General features: G+C 45.2%; 2 protein-coding genes across 2 annotated transcripts; one reads left to right on the top strand and one right to left on the bottom strand.

Moving 5' to 3' along the window:
* The first annotated feature begins 291 nt into the window (after window positions 1-291).
* Window positions 292-14,465, top strand: DDX55 (DEAD-box helicase 55). Its single transcript, XM_083590237.1, has 14 exons — window positions 292-466; window positions 3,673-3,723; window positions 3,812-3,898; window positions 5,270-5,361; window positions 5,471-5,533; window positions 6,622-6,771; window positions 7,310-7,499; window positions 7,964-8,046; window positions 9,101-9,232; window positions 9,829-9,921; window positions 10,119-10,233; window positions 10,940-11,108; window positions 12,608-12,900; window positions 14,263-14,465. Exons 1-14 carry the CDS (start codon window positions 359-361, stop codon window positions 14,410-14,412), a joined length of 1,776 nt encoding a protein of 591 aa, XP_083446363.1. The 5' UTR covers window positions 292-358; the 3' UTR covers window positions 14,413-14,465.
* Window positions 14,466-16,154: 1,689 nt separating this feature from the next.
* On the bottom strand, window positions 16,155-27,137 carry EIF2B1 (eukaryotic translation initiation factor 2B subunit alpha). The gene is made up of 9 exons (XM_083590560.1): window positions 26,991-27,137; window positions 25,564-25,665; window positions 24,527-24,663; window positions 23,159-23,275; window positions 22,065-22,181; window positions 20,570-20,634; window positions 19,377-19,452; window positions 18,135-18,260; window positions 16,155-16,321 (listed from the first exon to the last, which is right to left on the bottom strand). The coding sequence occupies exons 1-9, from the start codon at window positions 27,001-27,003 to the stop codon at window positions 16,166-16,168; spliced, it is 909 nt and encodes a 302-aa protein (XP_083446686.1). The 5' UTR covers window positions 27,004-27,137; the 3' UTR covers window positions 16,155-16,165.
* Between the last annotated feature and the right edge of the window lies 1 nt (window position 27,138).

Genomic DNA, 27,138 nt, shown 5'->3' with positions numbered 1-27,138 from the left:
TGAACTTTCCTCCAAAACTTTTTGGCCTTTTCACAGCCATTCGTACTTCTGCCTCTGTTCTGGTCTCTGAATGGAAGCATGGTTCGTATCCCACTACTGACACCCGTGTCTGTTAACAATGAGCTGTGGATTCCAGAGTTTTGCAGGAATGGGTAACTGAGCAGCATTTTAAAGGAAACAAACTGTGATCCCGCGGAGCTGTTCTAGCAAGGGCGCCGCCTGCTCCCTGCGCCGCTCAGCGCTGACGCGGAACTAAAGTTCCGCAGTTCTGTTTCCCGGAAGGGCCGCTTAAGGCGGAGGACGCCTGCTCTGTGGGGGACCGCAGGAAGGACGGACGCGGAGCTGCGCGCACGGGAGCATGGAGACGGTGACCGAGGGCGCGTGGGACTCCCTGCCCGTCCGGCTGAGCCCTGGCGTGGGACGGGCCTTGCGGGAGCTGGGCTTCACGCACATGACGCCGGTGCAGGTAGGCAGCGGGGACCGGGAAAGGGAGCCGGCTCTGATCTCCCTCCTCGGGAAGCGGGTGGACCAGGTCCCTTCCAGCGCTACACTTCTGGGATTCTTTCCTTAAAAGAGATGAGAGCCAGCATGCTTGGGAGCGCTGTGTATTATGCATATGTGTGTTTATCTAGGTATAGAGATGTATATGTGTAATGCAAAGCCTCCAACCCAAATGAGCCTGGAGTTTTGCACCAAACCCACTCTCTCTGGCATGTATTGCTCTTGTTACTGGTGTCTCCCCCCCCCCCCATTTAAATCATGTCTCTTGGATGGAATATTAATTATGTTGCATCCTGGCTTGAAGATAGTTGTGGAAAAGTGTGAGTTAGAAATACAGTGGTACCTCAGGTTACAGACGCTTCAGGTTACAGACTCCGCTAACCCAGAAATAGTACCTCAGGTTATGAACTTTGCTTCAGGATTGTGCTCCTGTGGTACGGCAGCAGCAGGAGGCGCCATTAGCTAAAATGGTGCTTCAGGTTAAGAACAGTTTCAGGTTAAGAACGGACCTCCAGAACAAATTAAGTACGTAACCAGAGATACCACTGTAAGTAAGTTCTGCTTTCAGAGTAGTTGATTGTGTACCTTTGCATGTATGTATGTATCTATGTATGTGTATGTACCTATGTATCTTTACTCAAAAGTAAGTATGCTTGACTTCTGACAAGGCAAGATGGCAATCGCCATGGCCGCACCAAGCTCATAGGGGCCGCCAGCACCAAAAGGGCTCTCTAGCTGGTCCCCACGCTGCCACCACAAGCAGGGGAGAGCCAGGGGTGCACATCACGAAGATCAAGAGGGCTGTGCCTCGTACATAAGCACCATGAAACCACATTGTCTTCCTACAAGAAATACACCAGGGGTCAGCAAACGACTCGCTAGAAATCAACAAACAGTGATCAACATTCTATACCAGGAGTCAGCAAACTTTTTCAGCAGGGGGCTGGTCCACTGTCCCTCAGACCTTCAGGGGGGAAATGAATGAATTCCTATGCCCCACAAATAACCCAGAGATGCATTTTAAATAAAAGGACATATTTAGAAGGTGATTGGGCCGGATCCAGCACCCGGGCCTTAGTTTGCCTACCCATGTTCTATACTCAAAACAACGCTTCTACGAGTGTGGAGGAGAAGACTCCAGACTATTAGCAAACAGGTGTAGGAAACAATCACTCAAAACAAGAATACAAATACTGTTTGGCACTGAAAATACAGTGGTGCCTCGCAAGACGAAATTAATTCGTTCCGCGAGTCTTTTCGTCTTGCGCGGTTTTTCGTCTTGCGAAGCACGGTCAGTCGCAACTGCACCTCTTCAAGCGGTTTTTTAAACCGCAAAGCAAGCCCATAAGGAAAATCGTCTTGCGAAGCAACTCAAAAAACGAAAAACTCTTTCGTCTTGCGAGTTTTTCGTCTTCTGAGGCATTCGTCTTGCGAGGTACCACTGTACAGCTTAAGGTAAAGGTAAAGGGACCCATGACCATTAGGTCCAGTCGTGGCCGACTCTGGGGTTGTGGCGCTCATCTCGCTTTACTGGCCGAGGGAGCCGGCGTACAGCTTCCGGGTCATGTGCCAGCATGACTAAGCCGCTTCTGGCAAACCAGAGCAGCGCACGGAAATGCCGTTTACCTTCCCGCTGGAGCGGTACCTCTTTATCTACTTGCACTTTGACATGCTTTCGAACTGCTAGGTTGGCAGGAGCAGGGACCGAGCAACAGGAGCTCACCCCGTCGTGGGGATTTGAACCGCCAACCTTCTGATCAGCAAGTCCTAGGCTCCGTGGTTTAACCCACAGCGCCAAATAAGCTTCTGTTGTGACAGAGTTCCACGAATGGCGTTGCAAGTGAGAAGGACCTCTTCCCAGTCATAATGTGCCTCACCTCTGATGGTGGAGCCATGCAGCAAGGATTTTGGTGCAGCTTTAGCCAGGTTGCATATGGGCAGGACTGCAGTGGTCTCCCATTCATTCAGGTGCTCATCAGGTCCACCCCACACAGCTTTACCAGTACTATGGCTCCCATACAAAGTAATGCTTTCAGAGCAGGCCCCATAGTGGTTAGAGTGTTGGACTAGAAACTTGGAGACAGGGTTCAACTCACCACTCAGGCATGAAGCCCACTGAGTGGTCTGGGGCCAGTCACTGTCTCTTAGCCTAACCTACCTGTCAAGAGTTGTGAGGATAAAATCGAGAGGGGGAGAACTTTGAGCTCCTTGGAGGAAAAGTGGCATATTTATTCTTTCTTTGTTAATTAAGTTAATATCCTGTCCTTCCTCCCAAAGAACTCCAGGTCGGCAAACAACAAGAGATAAAACAAAGAAACATCTTAAAAACAATTCCAGTACCTCTGGTTACGTACTTAATTCGTTCCAAAAGTCCGTTCTTAGCCTGAAACTGTTCTTAACCTGAAGCACCACTTTAGCTAATGGGGCCTCCCGCTGCCGCTGCGCCGCTTGAGCACAATTTCTGTTCTCATCCTGAAGCAAAATTCTTAACCCAAGGTACTATTTCTGGGTTAGCGGAGTCTGTAACCTGAAGTGTCTGTAACCCGAGGTACCACTGTACAGATGCAGACTGGGAAAGCGTAAAAGGCTTGTGGAAAGAGGAAGGTCTTCAATAGGCACCAAAAAGGCAGCAGAGCAAGTGCCAATGGAATAAATTTATGTAATAAAATAAAAGACTAAGGTTCCAGCAGCAGCATCTGCTTTACATCACCTGCTTTAATAGAAAGATCATTTCCCCAATATTCCCTCTGCCTGCAGTTCTCTTTAAAACAAGGTTTGGGGGTTTGTGACTCTTTATAAGTTGTTGGACTGCAACTTCCATCATCCCTGCCCATTGTCACGGCTAGCTGAGGCTGATGGGAATTGGTGTCCAACAACATTGGCAGGTCCCAGGTTCCCTATCCTGTCACTTAGCATTGCCCCATAATTTCTTTTTCTGGTTTTTGTTTGATATTTTAGTTATGTTGACCATTTTTGGAAATTTATTATAGGTTTTTATGGGAATACCTTGATTTCTTGATGGGCATTGGAATGTGGATTGTTACATATTTTAACACTGTTGGAAATGCTTGGATTAGTTAGCCATCTTGAGTTTCTTTTGAAAAATACACAGGGACTAAGTTTTAAAAATGAAATAATAATCCCTTTTTTACACTTCTGCCTCTCTTCTAGTCTGCAACGATTCCTTTGTTTATGACAAATAAGGATGTGGCAGCTGAGGCGGTAAGTGTCTTGCTGCTCAACTTCCCTGTGACTTTTGGCCTTTTGCTGAAAGAACTATATTTGATGTCTCTTGTTTTCATGTCTGCAGGTAACTGGCAGTGGAAAAACTTTAGCTTTTGTTATTCCAATCATAGAAATTCTTCTCCGACGGGAAGAAAAGCTCAAGAAAATGCAGGTAAAATGTCACTGTTCTTTTCTGCCCTGCTTTTAAAAAATAGGAAGATTGGGAGAATAGTTTTGAGCAATTGGTTCCCAGGAGCCAAAGGTCTTTTATGCTGGTGCCTAAGAACATTGATATTTCATTTCTGTTTTCTTCAGAGGGCTAGTGAAGAAGACTTGTCACTTACATAGCTTATTTTCAGTGTTCTAAGGGCTTATTTATATATTTAATTTATATACCGCCCTATACCCAGAGGTCTCAAGGCGGTTCACAGCTGTAGATGATTTACCTACATCTGACCTAAGAGTGGTTTTCTTACCTAGTGCATTCCACTGTGAACCATAATTTGCACTCTTAGGGCAGAGGAAGACTGAAATAACGAGACTGAAAGTGCTGTGATCTCTGAGGTTTCTCTTCAGTGAACATGTGACTGTAGCATAGCAGCAGTTCAAAAGCTGCAATGTTAGAGTCACTTGACTGGCTATTCCATCACTGCCATTTCTTCTTGGGAATCAAGGTGTGTTGAAGCCATTTGTCTGAGATGAAAGGAGGCTGTGGCTGTGGAGTGCTTTAATTTCTGGCAGGAGCAGGTAAGCAAGTCACCTTGTGCAATTCCCTGAGGGAGGAGTCATAGCTCAGCGGTAGGGCATCTGCTTTGTATGCAAAAGGATCCGGGTTCAAATCCTCAAACCCTGGAGAGCCACTGCCAGTCAGTGTAGTCAGTATAGATCAAGCCAATCTGCTGGCCTCTAGATGTTGTTACACCTTAATTCCCATTAGCCTCAGCCAGCATGGCCAATGGTCAGAGGTATGATGGGAGTTGTAGTCACCCATGAGATTGGCTACCTGTGGTGTGGACCATACTGAGTTGGATGGACTAAGGGTCGGATCAATATGAAGCAGCTTCTTAACTTCATATGTTTAGCATGGTAAAAAGGAGACAGAGGAGATATGATAGCTACCTTCAGAAATCTAATGGGCTGTTGCATGGAAGATGGAGCAAGCTTATTTTCTAACACCACCTCCTTGTCTAAAGAAAAGTGCTCCACAGCTGCAAACCTCTCCTGTCTCTGGCAAGTAGCCACAGGCTACTTCGTTCCCCAGAAGCAGAGAGGCAGCAGTAGTGGCACATCCAGCCAAACAGCTATGGTGTAGCAGCTTTTGATTCACCCCTATTTGACAGCCATATATAAGGAGCTCAAAGTGTGTTGAGCCCCTTGTCATCTGCATTTTTCTTGATCCTCAGCCACTCTGCCATCGCCTCAATTCAGTTGAAATCCGCAGGAAGTGCTACCAGTTGCATTTGTTCAGGATGGAGGAGCGGATTGCATTGAAGAAAATAGTTGGCCTCTATATTTCCCTCCCATTTTCTTTCTGATGTTTCAGGTTGGTGCTGTCGTCATCACTCCTACACGAGAGCTTGCCATTCAAATAGACGAAGTGATATCCCATTTCACAAAGTATTTCCCACAGTTTAGGTAATAATGTAAATGATTCTTACATAAATGATTCTGATTGCTAAGAAGCTGGGCATGATGGCTCACTCTGGTGGCTTTTTTTGAATAGCATGTGTGTGCTTTGTTTCAGCCAGTGCCTTCTAATTGGGGGAAAGAATCCCATGGAAGATGTAGAAAGATTCAAAGAACGAGGGTGAGTTGCTGACTGGCCAGTGCTGCTGAAATCTTACTACTTGGGAAATACTACTACTCCTTCGAGTTTGAAATTACTATGTGTCCTGCATTTTCTGGGTAGAATCCTAGCTCAGTAGCAATTCCAGGGATCTGCATTTGGGATTATTCAACCAGTTTGTCCCAGTGTAAATATAGGAGAAAAGCAATGATACCATGTTATCATTGGACCATCTTGGCTGTGTGTCTTGGGAGACTTGGTCCCTGCCTTGCTGGCCTTTTCCCACCTGACCTGGGAGGGTGGGGCCCTGACTTGACTCCAGCTGCAAAAGCTGAGGCTGCTGAACAAACACTTATTTAGGTTTTTTTGGGGGGGGGGCGTGGTTTGGTGGTTATTGATACTTCTTTTTGTATCTTTAGATATTATTGAGATTTATTATAGCAACTCCCCAGCCCCTATCTGTCCTTTGGGTATGGACAGTGCTGTGCCATTTGATCCTTGTGGGTCCTACTGCCTGCACTGTCTCTCTTTGACCTTTGCCAGTTCCACACACTAATAATTTGATCTCTGATAGCTCAGTTAGTAGAGCATGAGACACTTAACATCAGGGTTGTGGGTTTGAACCCCATGTTGGGCAAAAAAGATTTCTGCATTCCCTTTCAACTCTACAATTCTAAGATTCAAAGCACATGGTTGACTAGCTTAATTTCAATGGAATTTCACAAAAGCAGTTTTTGACATGCTTTCATATTTCGTTCTCTCCTATTAATACTGTAGCACCAACAGGAGCTTAGAAGTCGTAAGATTTGAAAATGTCACTTTGGTTCTCATTATTTGCATTTTGGGCTTCTCAAGCATTCAGCAAGAGCCTTGTGGCAGCGGAGTAAAAGGTTTTGGTGCAAGGGGGAGGAAGAGGTGGCAGCTGTGTTAGTGATATATGCTAGTGCACAGACAGAGAACATCTCCTTTTCCTTCTTGATTTCTTTCTTGTGTTGATTGTATTGATCACAGTTCCAAAAAGATTGGACTCTCCTGTGACTTTCCCTGCAGTTATGAACTTTCCCCCAAACCAACCATAAAAATGAGGTTTTTCCCTCTATACCCAACAGTGGACATATCATGGTAGCTACTCCAGGCCGTTTGGAGGACATGTTCAGGAGAAAATCGGATGGGCTGGATTTGGCCAGCTCTGTGAAATCTCTGGATGTTTTGGTCTTGGATGAAGCAGACCGGCTTCTGGATATGGGCTTTGAAGCAAGGTATTTGCTTTGGGAGTAAGGGAGACCTTCCACCAGCACTTTTGATTGTTTCCTGTTCTTGAGCTGGATTATAAATTTCATAATAGTTAAATTGCAAGACATCTGATTGAGCACTTTGGGACTAAGAAGTATGGATGGATGAATCAGTTTATTGCCATTCTGTGACAGTTTTGCACGTGCTGAGTTCATTCCATCTTGCTTTCTGTGGCTTTTAAAAATACTACCCAAACATTTGCTTAAATTGTATGCATTTCCCCCTAAAACAAACATTGTGCATGTACTTGTCCCTGAAACATACATTTTGTACACATTCCCACTCTTAAACAGAATATATGCATTTTTAAACCAAAACTGCATCGCAAAATTTGGAGAAGTGCACAATCCAAATGATAACTGTTTTTATCTACATGTTAATCCATAACATTAGCGTTAGCTTGGTTTCCTTTAAGATGAAGACTGAATGAAGTTCTTCCCTTGTGTATCTTTGGCCTTGATTCAGAAGAGCTCTTCTGACCTTTCTAACTGTGTTCGCTTGCAGTTTAAATACCATTCTGGACTTGTTGCCCAAGCAGAGACGAACGGGGCTCTTTTCGGCAACTCAAACTCAAGAAGTCGAGAACCTGGTGAGGGCTGGTCTCCGGAACCCTGTCCGCATCTCGGTGAAGGAGAAGGGAATGGCAGCGAGCAATACTCAGAAGACCCCCACCCGCCTCCAAAACTACTACATGGTGAGGATGGCTCTATAGTAACCCAGGAAGCTCCCTTCAGCCATGTCAGGTTCTGGGAGTCTCCCCCAGCTCTCTCAAGCAGAGGTTTCTGTGGGAGGTGAGAAAGGGAGAGGAAGGAGAAAGTCCATTGTGCAAGTCCATTGTCCTTGCCCGACTAGGACAGCTTTGTTGGCTATAACCCTATAGCTCCTGCAGCCAGTCAGAAGCTGCGCTTTGGTTTTCGAACATTTTCGGAAGTCGAATGGACTTCTAGAACAGATTCCGTTTGAGAACCAAGGTATGACTGTAATTGAGATTTTTTTTTTTTTGGTTAACAGTTGCAGTCTAAAGGGAAGCTTTCAGATTGATCTTGAAAAGGGTTTTAAGGAGGGCTTTGATCGGCTCTGGTGTTTGTTGTGTTTTGTTGCTTCCTGCTGCCATCTATTTATCCCTGCCTCTTTATGTTTCTGTCCTTCTCTTTTTAGATCTGCAAAGCAGAAGAAAAATTTAACCAGCTGGTCCACTTCCTTCGCCAACACAAGGCAGAAAAACACCTTGTCTTTTTCAGGTGATGCTAAGGGCAGGGAGGTCCTTTAACACAGGGCTGGGGCAATCTGTGGCCCTCCAGATGTTGCTGGCCCCTAAGCCCCATCATTCCAGACTATTGAACATAATGGCTGGGGCTGATGGGAGTTGGGGGTCCAGCAATGTGGGGGGACGGGACAGGACAGGTTCCCCACCCTTAGCTGTTCAGATATATCTTCATCCGGGAAAGAAATGCCCATGACGTGATCAATGTCCCATTCAGCATTGAGAAAAGGAAAGTAGATTGAAACACATACAGAAATGTTTTTGGTTTTGTTTTGTTTTAAAAATAGAACTATCTGCCACCCCAAGCACTCTAATTTGTTGGCTCAGTAGCTAAAGGGGTGTCCTCAGAATTACCGTATTGGCCTGAATATAAGTCGCACCTTTAAAATTCAAGGGGGGAAAAGAAAAAAAGACAATACCCGGATATAAGTCGCTCCCTTAAAATTCCGCAGGCACTCACACCCTTTCCGTTTTACCGTATGTCTGTTTCAGCAGCGATATCGTAAAAGCCAATTTTTCTAAGGTCGCGAATTTAAGCCGCACTTTTCACTGTCAGAATTTGGGGAAAAGTGAGGCTTATATTCAGGCCAATACCTTCTGGACTCCAGGTCCCATCATTCCCAACCACTGGCCATCCTGGTTGGTGCTGATGAGGGTTGGGATGTCCAGCAACATTGGAGGTTCACAATTCCTGTTGTGACAAGTCAAGGTTCCCTCTTGCCTCTGTGGCAAGGGGCACTGCTGGGAAACTCAGCTTGAAGGGGGAAGGCCCTGCTTGGGGGCGGGGAGGACAGATGTAGAGGGACTGGTTCATTTAGATTTTTAACTACTCTGGTAGAGCATGGCCTCAAGGAAGCTGCTCTTTTCCAGCTTCAGCTCCTTCGTCTGCAATACTCTGAGGTAATCATACTTTCCTGTCTTGAGCTCTGGTCAAAGTAGCTTCACCAGTCTTTGGATCTTGGCCTTTAGGCCGTCAAAAATGAAGAATCGCAAAGCTGACGCATTTTGTGGCATTTTGTTTATACTTCCAGTACCTGCGCTTGCGTGGAGTATTTTGGGAAGACTTTGGAATCCTTGATTAAGAATGTGAAAATAATGTGCATCCATGGGAAAATGAAACACAAACGGAATAGGATCTTCACGGAGTTCCGGAAACTTCCAAGGTGAGATGCATTTTCATAAGGACTGGTTTAGCCAACTGCTAGAAATATGTGTGTGTGTTCATCTCTCTCTCTCTCTCTCTCACACACACCCCACACACCCCACCACATATATATGATTTAGGTGTAAGACTGTTGGGAAAACTGCTAAGACTTCAGGATTGTTTGCTTCAGGGTCATTTCCTCTATTTCTAATGTTCAGTCTGCAACTGTCGATTCTTCTGTAGCCAAAATAGCACCATCCATGTACAACAGGGAGATATCAGCAGACTTGGCAGAACTCAAAGGTTTGCAGAAGTCCTATGCATCTTTAGAAAACAAACCCTAAAAGTGGCGGCTGGGCAGGCAGGCAGGGCTCAAAAACACCCCAGTGAGGACTGAGCATGCTCTGTGGCTACAGAATGTTGATAGATTTTTTTTAGGTGGGAAGGGGAAATAGAGTGGCTGGATTCCTGATCAGCGCTGCTCCACGCTGCACCTTTTTGTTGCAGGACCAACGTTCTGCATATGGGAGCCAATTAAGTTGGGAGAATCACTAGGTTATTTCAGCTTTATTTCCGTCCCCTCCTAAAACTTTGCATTTCCCCATGATTTCTTAGTGGCATTCTGGTTTGCACCGATGTGATGGCCCGAGGCATAGACATTCCAGAGGTGAACTGGGTTTTGCAGTGTGACCCTCCAAGCAATGCAAGGTACTGAGTGTTTCTTCCCTTCTCTTTAAGAATGCCACCAATCTTTAATGGCCACTCTGGTTTATGGCTGCAAAAAAGTGGGAAGTAAAGGGTTTGCTGAGCTCAACAGTGATAGCATACAAATGTGGGGGCCTGTGCTGGCCTCCAAGGAGGTGTGCCTTTTCCTTGTGTTGAACAACTTTCCCCCGCTGTTCCAGTGCCTTCGTTCATCGCTGTGGCCGCACTGCGCGCATCGGTCACTTGGGCAGCGCACTTGTCTTCTTGCTTCCCATGGAAGAAGCCTACATCAGTTTTCTAGCCATTAACCAAAAGGTGCGTGGGCTTCTCTGTTTTCAAAAATGGAAAGGGAGAATGCTTCCAGGTTCCACTGAGAATGCAGTTCCTGAATAATCTGTGATGGGGAAGGAATATTGACTGTTCTACAAAGTCCTCTACATCTTTTAGGGACCAGGAGACCTAAAAGATTGTCTCACTCCTTGTGGATGTAACCGTGCACTGTGCTCTGCAGGTGAGGGCTTCCTCCAGTTCTGTCTTACTAGATCTGTTCTGTACAGTGTGGGGATGAAGCCTTTAGTGTGGTGGCACCTGCTTTTCAGAATGTGTCAGAAACAGGTGCCTTCTACGTCCCCTCGGTGCCTATTGGACTTCCTTTTCCAATGGGTCTTTTATGTGGAGATTTGTATCCTAGTCTGCCTCTCTATTGGATGTGAAATTGTTGTCTTACTGCTTTGGAATGCTCTATGGGAGACTAAATGAAATTAATAAATAAGTAATTATTGACAGGTGTGACTTTTCCTGCTTATGCAATACTCCTAGTGGGGGAAAATGCACCTTCAAAAATTCTCCCTTCTGCACAAATCTTTGGCAAGCTTTTTTTTGGCAAAGATGATGTGCAAAAAAAGGTCTTCTGACTTGCAAAATTCTTCACATGGCATGTCATATTTAAAAGTAGCTGAATTAAGGGGTGCACTTCCAGTGTCTTGTTTCAGATAATTTGAAACTGGACTCCTCTTGACAGTGTCCCATGCAGGAAATGAAACTGCAGAACAACGTGGCAGATGTCCTGCCGAAGCTGAAGTCTCTCAGTCTGGCTGACAGAGCTTTCTATGAGAAGGGGATGAAGGCCTTTGTATCTTACGTGCAGGCTTATGCCAAACACGAGTGCAACCTGATCTTCAGGATGAAAGGTAATTTGCACTAGGGGTGTGTGTGTGTGTGTGTGTGTGTGTGTGTGTGTATTTTTGCTGGCCATTTTGATTCAGGAATGCTCTATGGCAGCCGTCACCAACCTGGTACCTTCCACAACTTCCCATCATCAGCCCAGGCATCAGGGAGTTCTAGTCGAAAACATCTGGAAGGGCCCCTGCTGGCATATGCTGCTTTTTACTGAATCATTGGTCCATCTAGTTCAGTGTAGACAGTGCTTCCTGGCAGTGGCTTTCTTAAAGTTTCAGACAGGGGACATTACTAGCCTTTACCTAGAGATTTATAATTTATTTATTAAATTTGTCTTGCTCCTCATCCTAGATTGAACCCGGAACCTTCTGTATTGAAAGCGAATGCTCTACCCCTAAGCTGCGCTGCCCCTTCTTGACCTCTGTCTCTGGCTAGAGACGTAGCTTCTCACATGCTTTGCCTTCTCCTTTCCTTCTCCGCCAAGGCCATGAGGAAGAAGTCTAAAGCCTAAGCTTTTGGCTTTGATTAATCACAGCTTGTCATTTCATGCAAACCGAGCAAACTGGTTGATTTTAATTATGGTTTGTAGAAACAAGCCAACTTCAAATCATGTGTTGTGAAGTCAGCTTGTTTATCAAGCCGGGGCAGAGTGTGCTGTGCTGAGCCTTGCCCCCACCTCCCCTTCAGCTGTAGCGTGACCGAGGGAGAGGCGGCGGGCAGAAGCAAACCTCATGCTGCCGTTTTGGCAGTGCAGAGCCTGCAGGCGTCAGAGCCACTGTGTCACTCCCAGGAGAGATAAGTGGCTCAGGCACACTGCAGGCCCCACAGTAAGTTAAGATGAAACCGCAAGGTATGGTTCTGATGTTAACGCTAATCTGGAGTTCGTCAGAAATGGAAGTTTCTGATCTCTTCACAGCCAGGGCTTGCTGATGGTCCTCCCAACCACAGTGAACCATGGTTTATCCCATGCGCTGTCAGCATGGCACCCATGGGTGCCAAAAGCCAACCTGTCTATGGCACCTCCTATGAATTATCCCTTCAAAAATTCACAACCCACAAGACTTTTTTTCCTGCTAATTTTCTTGTTTGCAGTGGCTGAGCATCTCCCAAATTGAGCACTCTCCCTTCCATTCTCCACAGAGGGTGGGTGCAAGGAGATACTCTGTGAGCAAGCATGGAGGTGGCTGATGCAGGTGCTTTCTCCATTGGGGCACGAGTGGGGCATGCTTGAACCATTTTTGTGAGTCTGCCTCTCTTTCTCCCCTTTTAGATGCAACAGCCATTTCATGTAATGCCGCATACCCAGCACCAGCCATTTTGTGACTGGTGCCCATGGTACTTTCTCTAAATTCCAAATGTGCTCACTGGCCCCCAAAGGCGTGATGGTCCGTTTTATTGTGACATCCCAGCTGGCTTGTGTAGTCCCTGCTTTGTCACATGGTTTCTGTATGTGGCTTGATCCATCCATACACTTTTCTCTCTCTCTTCTCCCCCGCCCCCCCCTCAACAGACTTGGACTTTAGTAGCCTGGCCCGCGGTTTTGGTTTGCTGAAGATGCCACGGATGCCGGAGCTGAAAGGCAAGTGCTTTTCGGACTTCACGCCTGTTGATATTGACACGGACACGATTGCCTTCAAGGACAAGAACAGAGAAAAACAGAGGCAAAAGCTGTTGGAGCAGCGAAGGAAGGAGTGGCAGGAGCATGGTGGGCAGAGAAAATTTAGCCGCAACAAAGCCTGGTCCAAGCAGAAATCAAAGAAAGAGAAGAAGAAGAAAATGACAGCCAAAAGGAAAAGAGAGGAGGTGAGGGGAGTGTTCTACCATGTTTATTTTATTTTTGATTGCATCTAGGGCTAGTAGACCTATTGAGAATAGTCATTAATTTCAGTGGGTCTGGGTAGAGTTTAATTGACTTAACTACAGTTCAACACCTCCACTTCTACCTAGCATGTTGGATCTTTTCTTGCGGATTTTAATTGCAAGCTGCTTTTTTGAGAGCCAGTCTTGACTGAAAAGGGTGGTGGGGTGGATAAATAAATACTAGGAGCAGCAGAGGGCTTGATGCAGTTGTTTGGGGAAGCTGGAACTATGTGTCTGTCATAAGAACATCAGGAGAGCCTCCTGGATCAGCCCAGTGGCCACCTAGTCCAGCAGCCTCTTCTCACAGAGGCCAACCAGATGCTTCTTTTGGGAAACCTTCAAGCAGGACCAGAGCATAAGAGCTCTTCTCTCCTGCGGCTTCCAGCAATTGGTATTCAGAAGCATTGCTGCCTCCCAACTTTGGAGGCAGAGCCAAGCCACCATGGCTAGGTTCCCTCTTCTTCTTCATGAATTTGTCTAATCCTATTTTAAAATCATCTAAGGGTTCCATAACTGACTGTGCTGCATGAAGCACTTTCTTTTATCCATCCAAAATCTTCCAACGTTCAGCTTCCCCTGGGTGTCCATGAGTTCCAGTGTTAGGAGAGAGGGGAATTCCACTACCCGCTTTCTCAATGCCCTGCATAGTTTTATAAACTTCTGTCATGTTGCCTCTTTCTTGCCTTTTCTCCAAACTAAAGAGTCCCAAACGCTGCAACCTTTCCTAATAGGGGAGTTGCTCCACCCCCTCGGCCATTTGGTGGCCCTTTTCTGAACTTTCCCCAGCTCTAAAAGGTAAAGGTAAAGGGACCCCTGACCATTAGATCCAGTCGTGGCCGACTCTGGGGTTGCGGCACTCATCTCGCTTTACTGGCCGAGGGAGCCGGCGTCCAGCTTCCGGGTCATGTGGCCAGCATGACTAAGCCACTACTGGCGAACCAGAGCAGCACACGGAAACGCCACTTACCTTCCCGCCGGAGTGGTACTTATTTATCTACTTGCACTTTGACGTGCTTTCGAACTGCTAGGTTGGCAGGAGCAGGGACCGAGCAACGGGAGCTCACCCCATCACAGGGATTCAAACCGCCGACCTTCTTATCAGCAAGTCCTAGACTCTGTGGTTTAACCCACAGCGCCACCCACTTCTACAATACCCTTTTTGAGGTGAAGCGACCAGGACAGTGCACAGCCCTCCAAATGCAGCTGCACCATAGATTTGTATAACGTCATTATGATGCCGGCAGTTGCTGCCCAAGTATTTCTGTGCCCTGCTAAGATCTGGTCTTCTCCCCCTTTTCCTTGCAGGGTTCTGATGTGGAGGACGAGGATATGGAGGAGCTCCTGCAGGACACCCGGCTCTTGAAAAGGCTCAAGAAGGGCAAAATCAGTGAGGAGGAGTTTGAGAAGAAGCTGCTGCACGGCGTGAAGGAGGCCCAGGCAGGAGGCTCAGACTGAAGGGTGAAATGTCGAGCTCTCCTTTTTGATACAAATAAAACTTTATATACACATACCGAGTGCCATTTCACTCTTGATATTGTTGCTGTTGGGGCCTTATGTTACAGCAGCCTTGTTCAACCTGGAGCCGTGCAGATGATTTGGGCTTCAGCTCTCATGAGCCCCAGCCAGCACAGCTTTCAGTCAGGACAACTTGAAGCCACCGCCTGCTGAGCCAGACTGTTGATGACCTGCTAAAGGAGATTCTTTTAACAGGAAGTGCCAAGGATTTTGAGCTTGGGAAAGTGTGGGCTTTGCCAGGAAGCTACGAGTAAGGACCACTTTGCTGTTAAGATTTTAAGCATCATGTTGCAAAGGTTCCCAGATTTTTCCTCCCACCCATGTCTCGCAATAAGTTGCATTCTACAAAGCCAGTGGCACATTCTTGCTGGGTAACCTTGTCCCAAGTTGCTGTGTTTAGTAAAGGTAAAGGTACCCCTGACCATTAGGTCCAGCCGTGACCGACTCTGGGGTTGCGGCGCTCATCTCGCTTTACAGGCCGAGGGAGCCGGCGTTTGTCCGCAGACAGCTTCCGGGTCATGTGGCCAGCATGACTAAGCCGCTTCTGGTGAACCAGAGCAGCGCACGGAAACGCCGTTTACCTTCCCGTCAGAGTGGTACCTATTTATCTACTTGCACTTTGACGTGCTTTCAAACTGCTAGGTTGGCAGGAGCTGGGACCGAGCAACGGGAGCTCACCCCGCCGCGGGGATCTGAACCGCCGACCTTCTGATCAGCAGGTCCTAGGCTCAGTGGTTTAACCCACAGCGCCACCCGCATCCCTAGTTGCTGTGTTTATTTATTTTTATTTATCTATTGAATTTATATACCACCCTATACCCGGAGGTTTCTGGGCGGTGTTGCAACCTAACCTACTTTGTTGGACTCTGATGAGGCTAACAAGGGGAGATCATGTATCCAACTCTGAGCTCCTTGTAGGAAGAAGGGAGCAGGATTCTGCCTCCCACGCCTACTTGGCCTGAGGGACTGACTGTAAGTAATCACTCCCTAGCTGTCTGCTTTAAACATTTTGTGTCATTCCTTCTGAAAAGTCTGGCTTCTCTTATCTAAGAGAATTGAGGTTCGAATCATCAGCCACCAACTGTTCTCCATCATCTTAAGCCTGCCTTCTTAAAAGATATATTTTTTAAAATATATTTAATTTTAGTATTTTTTTAAAAAAATAGTATTTTATTAAAGCTTTGTCATAATACAGTAAGATAAAAGAAACTAATCTAAATAAAAACAGAGAAAGAAAAAGAAAATACGAATTCCTCTCTTAAAGGCAGCTCTTAGCGTTTTGTCTCACACAGAAAGTGGTGGACCCACTCAGCTTTCCTTTCTTCTCCCAGCCTCTCCCCCTGGGTGGTCTTCCCTACCTCCCACTCAGGGTCCTTCCATCCACCCACCACCTTCATGTGTGTGTAATCCTCAATAATGGTCCAGAACAGAAGACCTATGGTGAAGGGTCGGTAATAAACTGAATTACAAATAAAATCTAACATATCTGAACCGTCTGTGAATTTGTTCCTGACAATTTAACTTTCCAAGCTGCATTGTGGGCTCTGCATGCAACCCGTTTAAGAGACTTGGTTCTTCAAATTGAGCCATCCAATGATTCATCACCAGCAATCTTCTTACTTACAGGGTTTGCCTTTTTAACAGGCTGGTAGAGAAACATAATCACCCTTAGGCACGCCAGATGTGGACAATTTTACAAGTAGAGTTTAATCAGTTCATCGCTAACAGCAGAGGGGGTCAGGACCCCAAGGTCTGTAAAGAGCAGAGTGATCAAAGATGGGGAGGTATAATCAATCCAGGGATGCTCTTCTGTAAGTGCCTTACGCTGATTCAGCGTGTCAGCTTTGTACTGGGGAAGAAATAAAAAGTGGTGAGTTATCATTTTCTATGAAAGGACACTTTTTTCACCCAAGTTTGGCAGCATGACAGGATCACAGAGCTGAGAGGCACCTAAAGGTAATCTGGTCTAATCACCTGCCCATTCAGAAAAGCTGGCTAATAGGCAGGCACCCAGCACCTGCTTTAAAAGCTCTAATGAACAAGAGTGCCGCACCTTGCAGGGAAGGGAGGCAGCTTGGGGGCAGAGTGTTGGCTTCGCGTGCAGAAGGTCCCAGGTTCATTTCCTGGCTGAGAGTGTTGCCTGCCTGCAACGCTGGATCACAGTTTTGCAGACAATACTAAGACAGAAGGATTAGTATTTGATTTGATTCCCACCCCCTCTTTCTTTTTTCTTTTTCCTTTCTCCTGTGATGAGGCTGCATTTTAATATTTTAATGTTTCAATATTTTAATGTTGTATTTTAATCTTGTTTTTAAGTTGTATTCATTCAGCTTGTTTTTCTTATTGCTTGTTAGCCGCCCTGAGCCTGGCCTTGGCTGGGGAGGGCGGGGTATAAATAAAAATTATTATTATTATTATTAATAATAACAATAGTCTGATTCAGACTGAGGCAGCCTGTTCCACTGTCTAACAGAGTGGTCCATCAAGAGGGTCCTCCTGACATTTTTCCTAAATCCTTTTCCTTCCCATTTGAGCCCGTTGGTTTGGGTCCTGTTACAGTATTCTGTACATGTGTAACATTCAACACACATATTCCCAGGCTGCATAGTCTGAATGCAGGCTGACGATGGCATGCTACCTTACACCAAGTCAGACCCATCTAGCTCACTGCTGTCGACACCACGAGTGGAAGAGGATGAAGCAGCCCTTTCCCTGTGCTTGGATCCAGCTCTGTCCCTTGCTGAATTGCGACCTGAGGAACTTGGTAACTAAGATCTAATGCCTGAGCTTGATTTCCTTCTGCTTCCCACAAACCCTTTTCCTTTTATGCCATTCTTTTAGATTGTAAGCATGAGGGCAGGGGCTGTCTTACTGGTAAGCATTTGTATGCTACTCTGGGAGCCTATTTTGGCTGAAGAATGTGGGGAAAAGTGCTTGAAATAAATAGCTGAAAGAACTCTCCTCGGCTCGAGCTACAGTATTGGTTATAAGAAAAGGTGGGGTTTTGCTTAGTTGACAACTTATATATTGCCCTTTCCACAAGTTACAGGGTAGTTTACAACAAAGCAAACATAAAGAGATATAAAACAGATAAATCTATTAGAAACATCAATCACTGAATTAAAATTATTAATAGTGGCTGAAATCAGTGGCTCCTCAAAAAAACTGCCCAAAATAGACAAGTCTTGCACAGCTTCACCCAATTCAGATGCTATGGAGAGACAAGAACTGGGTGTCTCCCACCCACCATTTATTTCTCCATTGAATGCACATCTGCCCTTCCTCCTGAATTAGTCCAGGGTGGCACACCCACCCACAGTTCAAAAACAAAACAGCTAAAACATTAGAAAAACTATTACAATTAAAAACATCTAAAAGCAGTGACCATTAAAAACAGCACTTCATCTGACACTACAGGGTTGCCAGGAACAGGACTCTTCAGTCCCTAATGCCTGAGTAAACATTAATGTTTTCAAATTCATTCTGGAAGTTGATAATGAAGGCGACAAATGCACCTCAGTGCCCCAAATCCCTGGGTGGCTGCCCCTTATACTGGTTTACTTCCAAGATCGGACATTAAATTCCTCAGAGGTTTCTACCCCATTGCAGGCTACAGAGTTTTGAACGCAGATAACCAGGAAGCAAAGTTAGTTTTCCTTTACCTTAAATTTATCTGGGACATCCTGTTGGTTCAGAGGGAAGAGTCTCACAAACTTGAAGCTCTCTGCCACCACGTAGAAGGGCTTGTTCTGAGCTTTGGCGCACACAGCCATTTGATTTGTGCCAATCTGAAAAGGCCATGGGGGGAGAGAGAGAAATGTTCTCAGGTTATGATGAGGAACCAAACACCCCTTGCTTTATGATACAAAAGAAACCCCAAGGGTAAGATTCTGTCAAAGCTGAGCTCAGTGAAGACTTGTTGGAGAGATTTACAGTGCAGTCCTATATACATGTCTACTCAGAAGAAAACCCCATTGAGTTTAATCAGGTTCCCACGTAACTAAGCTACAATTTTATACCTACTAAGCTACTGTGAAATAAAGGGATTTCCTCCTAAGTTGACATGCCTAGGTTTGTGCTATATAAAGTACATGTTTCCCTCTCTCACTGAAAATCAGTGGAACTTCAAAGCACTTAACTGTATCCTGTATTATACCTGCAAGAAAAATAACCAACTCCCTTGATTCAGGTCTCAAAACCTGTGAGAAAAAGGGTATGTTCACATATAAGCAAGGCTTATGCTATGCATGTATGATAGGATTCCACAGAAGCCAGAACATTCAGATGTACATGGGTGTGTGGGTCCACATTCTAGCTATCTATTCTATTTTATTTTAAAAAAACATTTTCTGGCCCTTATGGTTGTAAAGAACGCAGTTTCCACTCAGAAGGAACATACATGGTTTCTGCTCAGATGACAGAGGAGCAGCTAAACAAGTTTTCCACTGATCAACACTTCTGCTCTATGTAGTTTTATGTCGCTCCCCTTGACTAGCAAAATTAGAATATATTATGTACAATTATGCCCCATATAAGTAAATAGGCAATGCTGCTTATTTATTTTGAACAATATATACAGGCTGCAGAATTCTAACATTTATTTGGGACAGTTGGGAAGAAAGAGAGGGGATGGAATCAAACAAGTTTTTACAAAGGAAAGCTGACTAGGATTTTTAAAATCTTTTTGGTGTGTGTTGGAGGGAAAAAACTAAGGAATGACAAGCACTTTCTTCTGCTGTTCCTGAGCTTCTTCCTTAAATAATTTGGCTAACCAATGGAAGAAAGCAGGACGTTGGAGAAGACGGGACTTTTGTTCGGATCTAGCAGGACAGCTCTGGAAAAACAACTATTTGCCAAAATGTGTTTAGGGAGCCACGAAAAACCTGGGCAGACGCGCACTTTACCTTGTTAATAATTCCTCCATTTTCTACCACTCCTTCAGCGCCAACTATCACCAGGTCCACTTTCTCCATGATGTAGCTGTTCAGAAGGAATAAAAACAACTCAATTCCTGTTCCATCCAAGGAATTATTTGGGGTGGGGCCACTGTGATGCACAGAGCCACTCCTGTTACGCTTTCAGCTATACCTTACCGGGTCCTCGCTGCGAGATCACATTCACCCGGTGCTATACTAGCTGCACTGGCTCCCGATGGAGTACAGGGTCAGGTTTAAGGTGCTGGTTTTAACCTTTAAAGCCCTATACAGCCCAGGACCCTCGTACCTACGAGACCGCCTCTCCTGGTATGTTCCACAGAGGAACTTACGGTCGTCAAATAAAAAAATCTTGAAGGTCCCAGGCCACAGAGAGGTTAGGCTGGCCTCAACTAGAGCCAGGGCTTTTTCGGCTGTGGCTCCGATCTGGTGGAACGCTCTGTCACAAGAGACTAGGGCCCTGTGGGACTTGACATCTTTCCGCAGGGCCTGCAAGACAGAGATGTTCCACCAGGCCTTTGGCCAAGGCACAGTCTGACCCCCTCCTTTGGCAATCTTCGCAAAGCTCTAGCCCAGTGGCTGCCATTAGTTTGATTTGAGTTAATTTTATAATGAATGATTTTGGTATGTTGTACTATTTTATTGTTGTTAGCCGCCCTGAGCCCAGCTTCGGCTGGGGAGGGCGGGATATAAATAAAATTTATTATTATTATTATTATTATTATTATTATTATTATTATTATTATTATTATTATCCTCCCCTTGCCACTTGTTTTACACTTGGGAGAGAAACACAAGACTAGCCGTGAAACAGCCAAAGAGAAAGGAGGGGGACACAGGAAGCTGCCATATACGGAGTCCCATCAGTGGTCCATCTAGCCCAGTACTGTCTACACAGACTGGCAGCAGCTCTCCAGGGTTTCAGGCAGGGCTCTCTCCAACCCCCACCTGGAATCTCAGGGGACTGAACCTTGGACCTTCTGCACCCAAGGCAAACGCTCTCGCACTGCGCTATGGCCAACAACCTTGGCTTACTAGTGCAAGAACCAGGCCTTTAAACACCAGGATGCAGCAGGTTCTCTTCCTCTGCAGCCCTCACAGCAGGTCACTATGTCCAACTGCCTTTCCAAAGCCCAGCTGCAGCACCAGCCACACAGACTTACCCAACGGCAGCATCCAGGATGATGGTCACAGGAATGCCAAGGTTACTGAGTGCCTTTGCCATCTTCTGCCTGTGTAATTGTTCATAGGTTTTTAAAATTAATAGTTTTTTGTTCAAAACAGTGTTCTAAAAATTAACAGAATATATATATATATATATATATATATATATATATATATATATATAATCAAATTAGCTCCTGGTATAGAATTGTTTTTTCTTCTCATCATCAGCAACTCCTACCCCTCCTTTTGCACTGAGGATGTTGTTTCAATAAATCAGGTCTAAACAAATTTAACAGAGAGCAGGTCCCAATGAACTCTGAGGGATTTATAGTGGTACCTTGGGTTAAGTACTTAATTCGTTCCAGAGGTCCATACTTAACCTGAAACTGTTCTTAACCTGAAGCACCACTTTAGCTAATGGGGCCTCCTGCTGCCGCCGCACTGCCAGAGCACGATTTCTGTTCTCATCCTGAAGCAAAGTTCTTAACCTGAAGCACTTTTTCTGGGTCAGTGGAGTCTGTAACCTGAAGCGTATGTAACCCGAGGTACCACTGTATTTCTAAGTGACATGCTTCACATTGTGCCACTGGAGATTAAGAAAACTATGGAGCTCCACAAATTGATTCCCTGGTCACCAATGGTGACATCTCCTTCCACAAGTCTTTTGAGATTTGCAGAGAAACCTTTCCACAAAGTGAAACAGACTCTTCCCTCAAGCCCTCTGGCTGCTTTACCACTAGTTCTTCCCTTCACTGTAGCCTGGCATGAAGCAAGGTTGCTCTTCTCCACACACTCCTCTGGTTCATGCAGAACACTAAGGGGAAGAGAGGCAGTGCTGTGTAGTGGTTAGAGCAGGCTTTCCCAAGGTGGTTCTCCTAGATGTTGTAGGACTCCAACTTCCATCAGCCTCCAATTGCTAGGAATGATCAGTTTAGTCCAACACCTGGAGGGCACCACGTTGGGGAAGACTACGGTAGAGTGTTGGACTGTAATCACAGAGGCCCGGGTTCAAATCTCCACTCACCATGTGGCTCACTGTGAGGTCTTCGACCCAATCACCATCTCTCAGCCTACCTTACCTCACATGGTGGCTGTGGGCAGAAAATTCTGGGGAGTGGAGGAAATAAAACCTTGTATACTATTCTGATTTCCTGGGAGGAAACAGGAATTTAAAACATGGGACATGTGGCAAAAGCCCAACCTAAAAAAAGTTGGCAAATCCATTCGCCAAAACCTACTGATTCTTGGGCCGCTCTTAAATCAAAGTGATTTACCAGCTGCTGAATTTGCAGACTGATCTGCCGTGCGCTTGTTCAGAAATATGTCCCACCGTGTTCAATGGGACTTACTTCCAAGTTCAGTGTGCAGAAGACTGCCCCCTAAATTCGTAAGGAGGTAAACCTTTTCAGATAAAGACAGACAGCAAATGGCTTCCTCTGTTTGCACAGAGCCTTGTGCCCCTAACATAAAGAAAAGAGAAGTCCCGTCTACTTGCCCTGCTTGATCAGGCTGCGATTCAGTGATGTAGACACTGAAACGTTTCTTTGCTTCCACGGCGGCTTCTAACACTCGCAGGACCACTTTGGAGTAAGCGTGAGTTAAGATTCTCTGCGGAGGCAAGGCACAGGATTCTTCAGTTTATTGCGTGCCACGGAAATCCACTCGAGATTGTGTCCAGGCTATATTAACACCCATGAGGTTGGAAGGGATCCCGAGGGTCATCTAGTCCAACCCCCTGAAAGCAGGAATCTCAACTAAAGCATCCAGGACAGACGGCCGTCAGCCGTAGATGCAAAACTTGGGAATGGGCTCTGTGACAGAACAGCTTATGCTAGGGCAGTGGACCCTCTTCTGGCCTTGGGGCCCTGGCAAATGCCCAGCCTCTGGCACCAACCCTGTCAATAGCCACTGTCACAGAATCATATTATCGTAGAGTTGGAAGGGACCCCAAAGATCATCTAGTCCAACCCCTGCAATGCAATAACTTTCTGACATTAAGAGCTGTTTGACGGTGGAACAGACAACCTCAGGAGGTGGTGGACTCTCTCCTTCGTTGGAGGTTTTAAAGCAGAGGCTGGATGGTTAGTGAGTCTGGCTAGTTACCGTATTTTTTGCTCTATAAGACTCACTTTTTCCCTCCTAAAAAGTAAGGGGAAATGTGTGTGCGTCTTATGGAGTGAATGCAGGCTGCGCAGCTATCCCAGAAGCCAGAACAGTGAGAGGGATCGCTGCTTTCGCTGTGCAGTGATCCCTCTTGCTGTTCTGGCTTCTGGGATTCAGAATATTTTTTTCTTGTTTTCCTCCTCCAAAAACTTATGGTCTGGTGCGTCTTATAGAGCGAAAAATACGGTATATAGCAAAGTTGCATCCTGCATTGCAGATGCTTCCCTGAGAGGGAGGTAGGGCTAGAGGACCTCCAAGGTCTTTTCCATTCTATGATTCCATGCCTGGCTTAGCTCAGAGATTCATAGGATACAATGTTTTCTGCCCAGCATCAGTTTCTGCACACACATGGAGCATCTGTGGGATACGCACAAGACATTTCACTCTATTTCTTTGCCCTAATATGACCCAAGCTCACTTACCCCACCATCTTTGACAAAAGTGTGGCAAAGTTCGGCAATTTTGCTCCTTGAATTAGAGGTTCGAGCGAGGAAAAGCTTCCCTCGCTGAATCATGATATCTTTGCATTTGGAATAGTCCTGGGAAAAGCAGCACAAGAAACGGAATTAGAGTATCTTCCAGTCATAGTCCAGTGGAGTCCTTTGATTATTTTTTGAGAGATACATAACAGTAAAAAATAATCCATATCAGCACTTTACTGTTATATATATGATAGCACAACAATATAGTTTCTTATTCTGTATAATTTCAAAGTGAAATGTTTAACATGTCTAGATATGCATTACGTAATCTGTACTGTTTCTATAGTTATATCAGTTGGAAAAAGAAAGAAAAAATAACTAGTTAAATAAACTAGAGTATGGCCTGGGTATCATTCTTAGCACAACTTTGTTTATAAGCAACTGCTTGGTAGCCACAGGTGATAAGGAATTGCATGCATGCAAGATACTGAGCCAGTTAGCAGAAGAAAGAAGGAGCCCATCATCCCTCTACAACCAGCACAGAAATTTATTATTAACTTGATTTGTTTATTCTCCTCCCGTCAGCTCTCTGCTGTTTTTTTGTTTGGTGCAGGCTAGTAACTTCTACAGGCTTATTTACAAGACTGGCTTAGCTTTAAAAAAAAAAAAAGAGAGAGAGAGAGAGAGACAGAAAAAGTGCTAAAGACATCCTCTGAGTCTTCTGAGGTGCACAGAGTGATATACAAACTTTGCAAATGCTACAGAGTCCTCTTTCACTGTTACCAGCACATGATTTGTTCCAGTGCTGGTCCCTGATATTTAAAACTGGTTCCAGGTTATAGTAAGGAAGTAACTATGTATTTATTTAATTTCTATACTGCCTTTCATCCAAGGATCACAGGGCAGTTTACAATGTAAAAACACAAAAATACGGTACGTAACAGAGGAACAAACAAAAACAATATCCGCCAGTTTAAAAGGCCAAACATTGCTCAATTAGCCAAAGGCCTGGGAAAGAGGAGAGTATTCACCTGGCTCCTAAAGATATGTAACCAAGGTGCCAAGTGAGCCTCCCTAGGGAGAGCATTCTACAAACGTGGAGTCACCGCAGAAAAGGCCTGTTCTTGGGTTGCTGCCCTCTGGACCTCTCGTGGAGGTGGCACAGAAATAAGGGCCTCAGATGATGATTGCAGGGTCTGGGTCAGTTCATATGGGGAGAGGCAGTCCCTGAGAACTCAAGGTAAACGTGTTTCATTGCAGCTCTTGTGGTCCTGCTCTGTATTGCCTTCATCTAAAAACCAGCAACGGTGTAAAGAAGACTACTACCAAACACTTGCCACCCTTTATGAAAATCTAAGTGAAACTTACTGGATTCTCCAAAGACGTGAGGCTGATGAATCTTAAGAAGAGCTCTCCCCCAGAAGAGACAGCAACTGAAGAGTCAACACCAGAGAGAATTTCTATTGCATGTTTGAGGTTTGCTCTCAACCCTTGAATTGTCTCACCTTGACAGAAAGAGGGAGAGAGTAAGCTACTAAAGGCCCAATGACGGCATTGTCCAGGGGTGCTCAGACTTACAGCTTACAGGATCTACTTATTTATTAAGTTTATACCCTGCCCTTCCTCCCAGAGCAGCAAATAACAAGTGATAAAGAATGAAAGACATATTTAAAGCATATTAAAAACAGTTCCAATACAGGTGCACACTGGGACAAGAACTCCATTTAAAAAGCTTGTTGAAAGAGGATGTCTTCAGTAGGTACTGAACAGAGACAGCACCTATCTAATATCTTATATCAAATATCCTTTATTAGGCATAGCAAACCACACTTTATCAAACAGACACTGTATACAAATTGTGCAAAATATGAGCTTAGCATAATAAGGTTTGTCCCAGTCAGATCTTTAACTCGAGAGGAAATCAATTTGGATAAATAATACAATACAACACTACCACATCACCGATCAATTAAGAACCACTAAATCTCTTTATAATGGCCCAGTCTTTCTACATGGACAGCACTCAAAAATTCAGCCACTATTAGAGTAATTTGATTATACCTGTCCGAAAGCAGGTCACCTGTCTAATATTCAAGGGAGGGAATTTCAAAGGGAAGGGACCACAATACTAAAATACCTGATTCCTAAATTGTGCTGAACAAGCCTCCGAATGAGATGGCGTTTGCAAGAGGCTCTCACCAGCAGAACACAATGGCTGACTGGGTATATAAGGGGTATTCAGGTATCCTGGTCGCAAGCTGTATTAAGGCTTTATACACCAAAACCAGCACCTTGAACTCAGCAAGAAGGCAGCAGGTTTTACTATAAATCAAAAGTTCCCGGAAAACCAGGTGCAAACTGGTAGCTCCACAGCTCAGCCCACCCAATGCGATTCCCTTACGTGCCTTTGTCCCTCTTCAAGAACTCCAACAAGACATTGATGGCTGCCACAGCAGAGGCAACATCTGGCTCCTGTGTAATCTTGGTTTTAAAAGCTTCAACCAGCTCTGAAAAGAAGATATGGGGCAGGATGGGAAAAGGGGAGAGTCATTGAGGTTCTGCTTTCACACTTCACAAACTAGCTGTGCTTTCAGTTATTACAAATTCATTGCAATGGTAGTTTAAATTGTCATCTTTGGAATCTCCACAGTCACAGCTGCTGTTTTTAAGAGATCCAATAACTATGATAATCGACACAACATTTTACAAGAAGGTAGCTATGCAGCAGAGCCCCTGCATCTTATGAAAAAGGTTCCAGATTCAATCCCCAGAATCTCCAGTCAAAAGGATCAGCGAGCAAGACCAGCATGCTGATCTGGTTAAAAGACAGTATGGGGCTTCCTTCGGGCTTGATCCGGAAGCTGCATTTAGTGCAGAATCGTAACATTTATGAGGTGGGAGCCTTGTGACACCATAAAGGTTAACGCACTTATAACCACTTGCGAACTCTTGTGGTCTATATACTCTTCAACAGATGCTGTCCCGAGAAGCAGGTGTGTGTTTGTGGAACTGATAAAAGCGGAGTCATGATGGGATGCTGGATGCTATGATCCTATACACGACTGTGGCCTGATGGGAAGTCTTGCTCTCACGCTTTGCTCCTGCACATAATGCTGCACAAACCGTCCCAATACTAAGACATTCCCTCACCACCCCAGAATGTTCAGTTCACATTGAGTTCATGAAACACCGTACCCTGACCTGTCCTTAATGCATAGTTGACCACATCTATTGGAACGTAATTGTTTAAGTCTTGCATTATCAATCATTAGTTATATTTTAATTAGGAGGTTTTCATGCCTGTCTAGTTCTGTGCTCCCTTTCCCAGCCCTTAATCTATCGGTGATTAATGCCTATATGCAACCTTTTGCTTTGTACTTGTGTTAACCAATCAGCAATGTGTGGCAATGCTGTAATATTCAATAAAAGGGACTCCCCGAGACTTGCTCGAGAGATGCCTCCCAGATGACACTCGCTACCTGTCTGTCGTTATTTCAACCCAACAGAGTCAGAAGGAAAAGAAATAAATAAAAGCACGAACAAGGTAATTACAGTACCAGCAGTGGCCAGTCTCACGCGCGGTTGTTGTTGCTAACACCAACATGCGTTTATATCTGATAGTAAACCATTGAACATTATTCTGTTTCCCCCTAACACACACATATAAAATACAAATGTATTTGGCCACTGATGGAAATCTCCTCCTTTTGTTGCTGTTTTGATGACAGAGTTGGGGACATACTCTAGAAAACCGAAACAACGATAACAATAATATTAATATTATTATTAATAATAATTCGCCAGCCGCAGCGCGCAACACTCACTGCCTTACCTGCTTCGTTCATGGTAGGAGAAAATGTCACCCAAACCTTCCCAGCCTCTCTCCCGATCCACGCTGCCCCTTGGGCGGAACCTTCGGCGCCGCGCCGCTTGGCCTCGCCGGAAACCTTTCCGTGCTGCAGTTACTTCCGGGGAAGCGG

The sequence above is a fragment of the Podarcis filfolensis genome (genome assembly GCF_964270895.1).
Source record: "Podarcis filfolensis genome assembly, chromosome: 16".
NCBI lineage: Eukaryota > Metazoa > Chordata > Lepidosauria > Squamata > Lacertidae > Podarcis > Podarcis filfolensis.
This window is presented reverse-complemented; position numbering and strand designations above follow the sequence as displayed.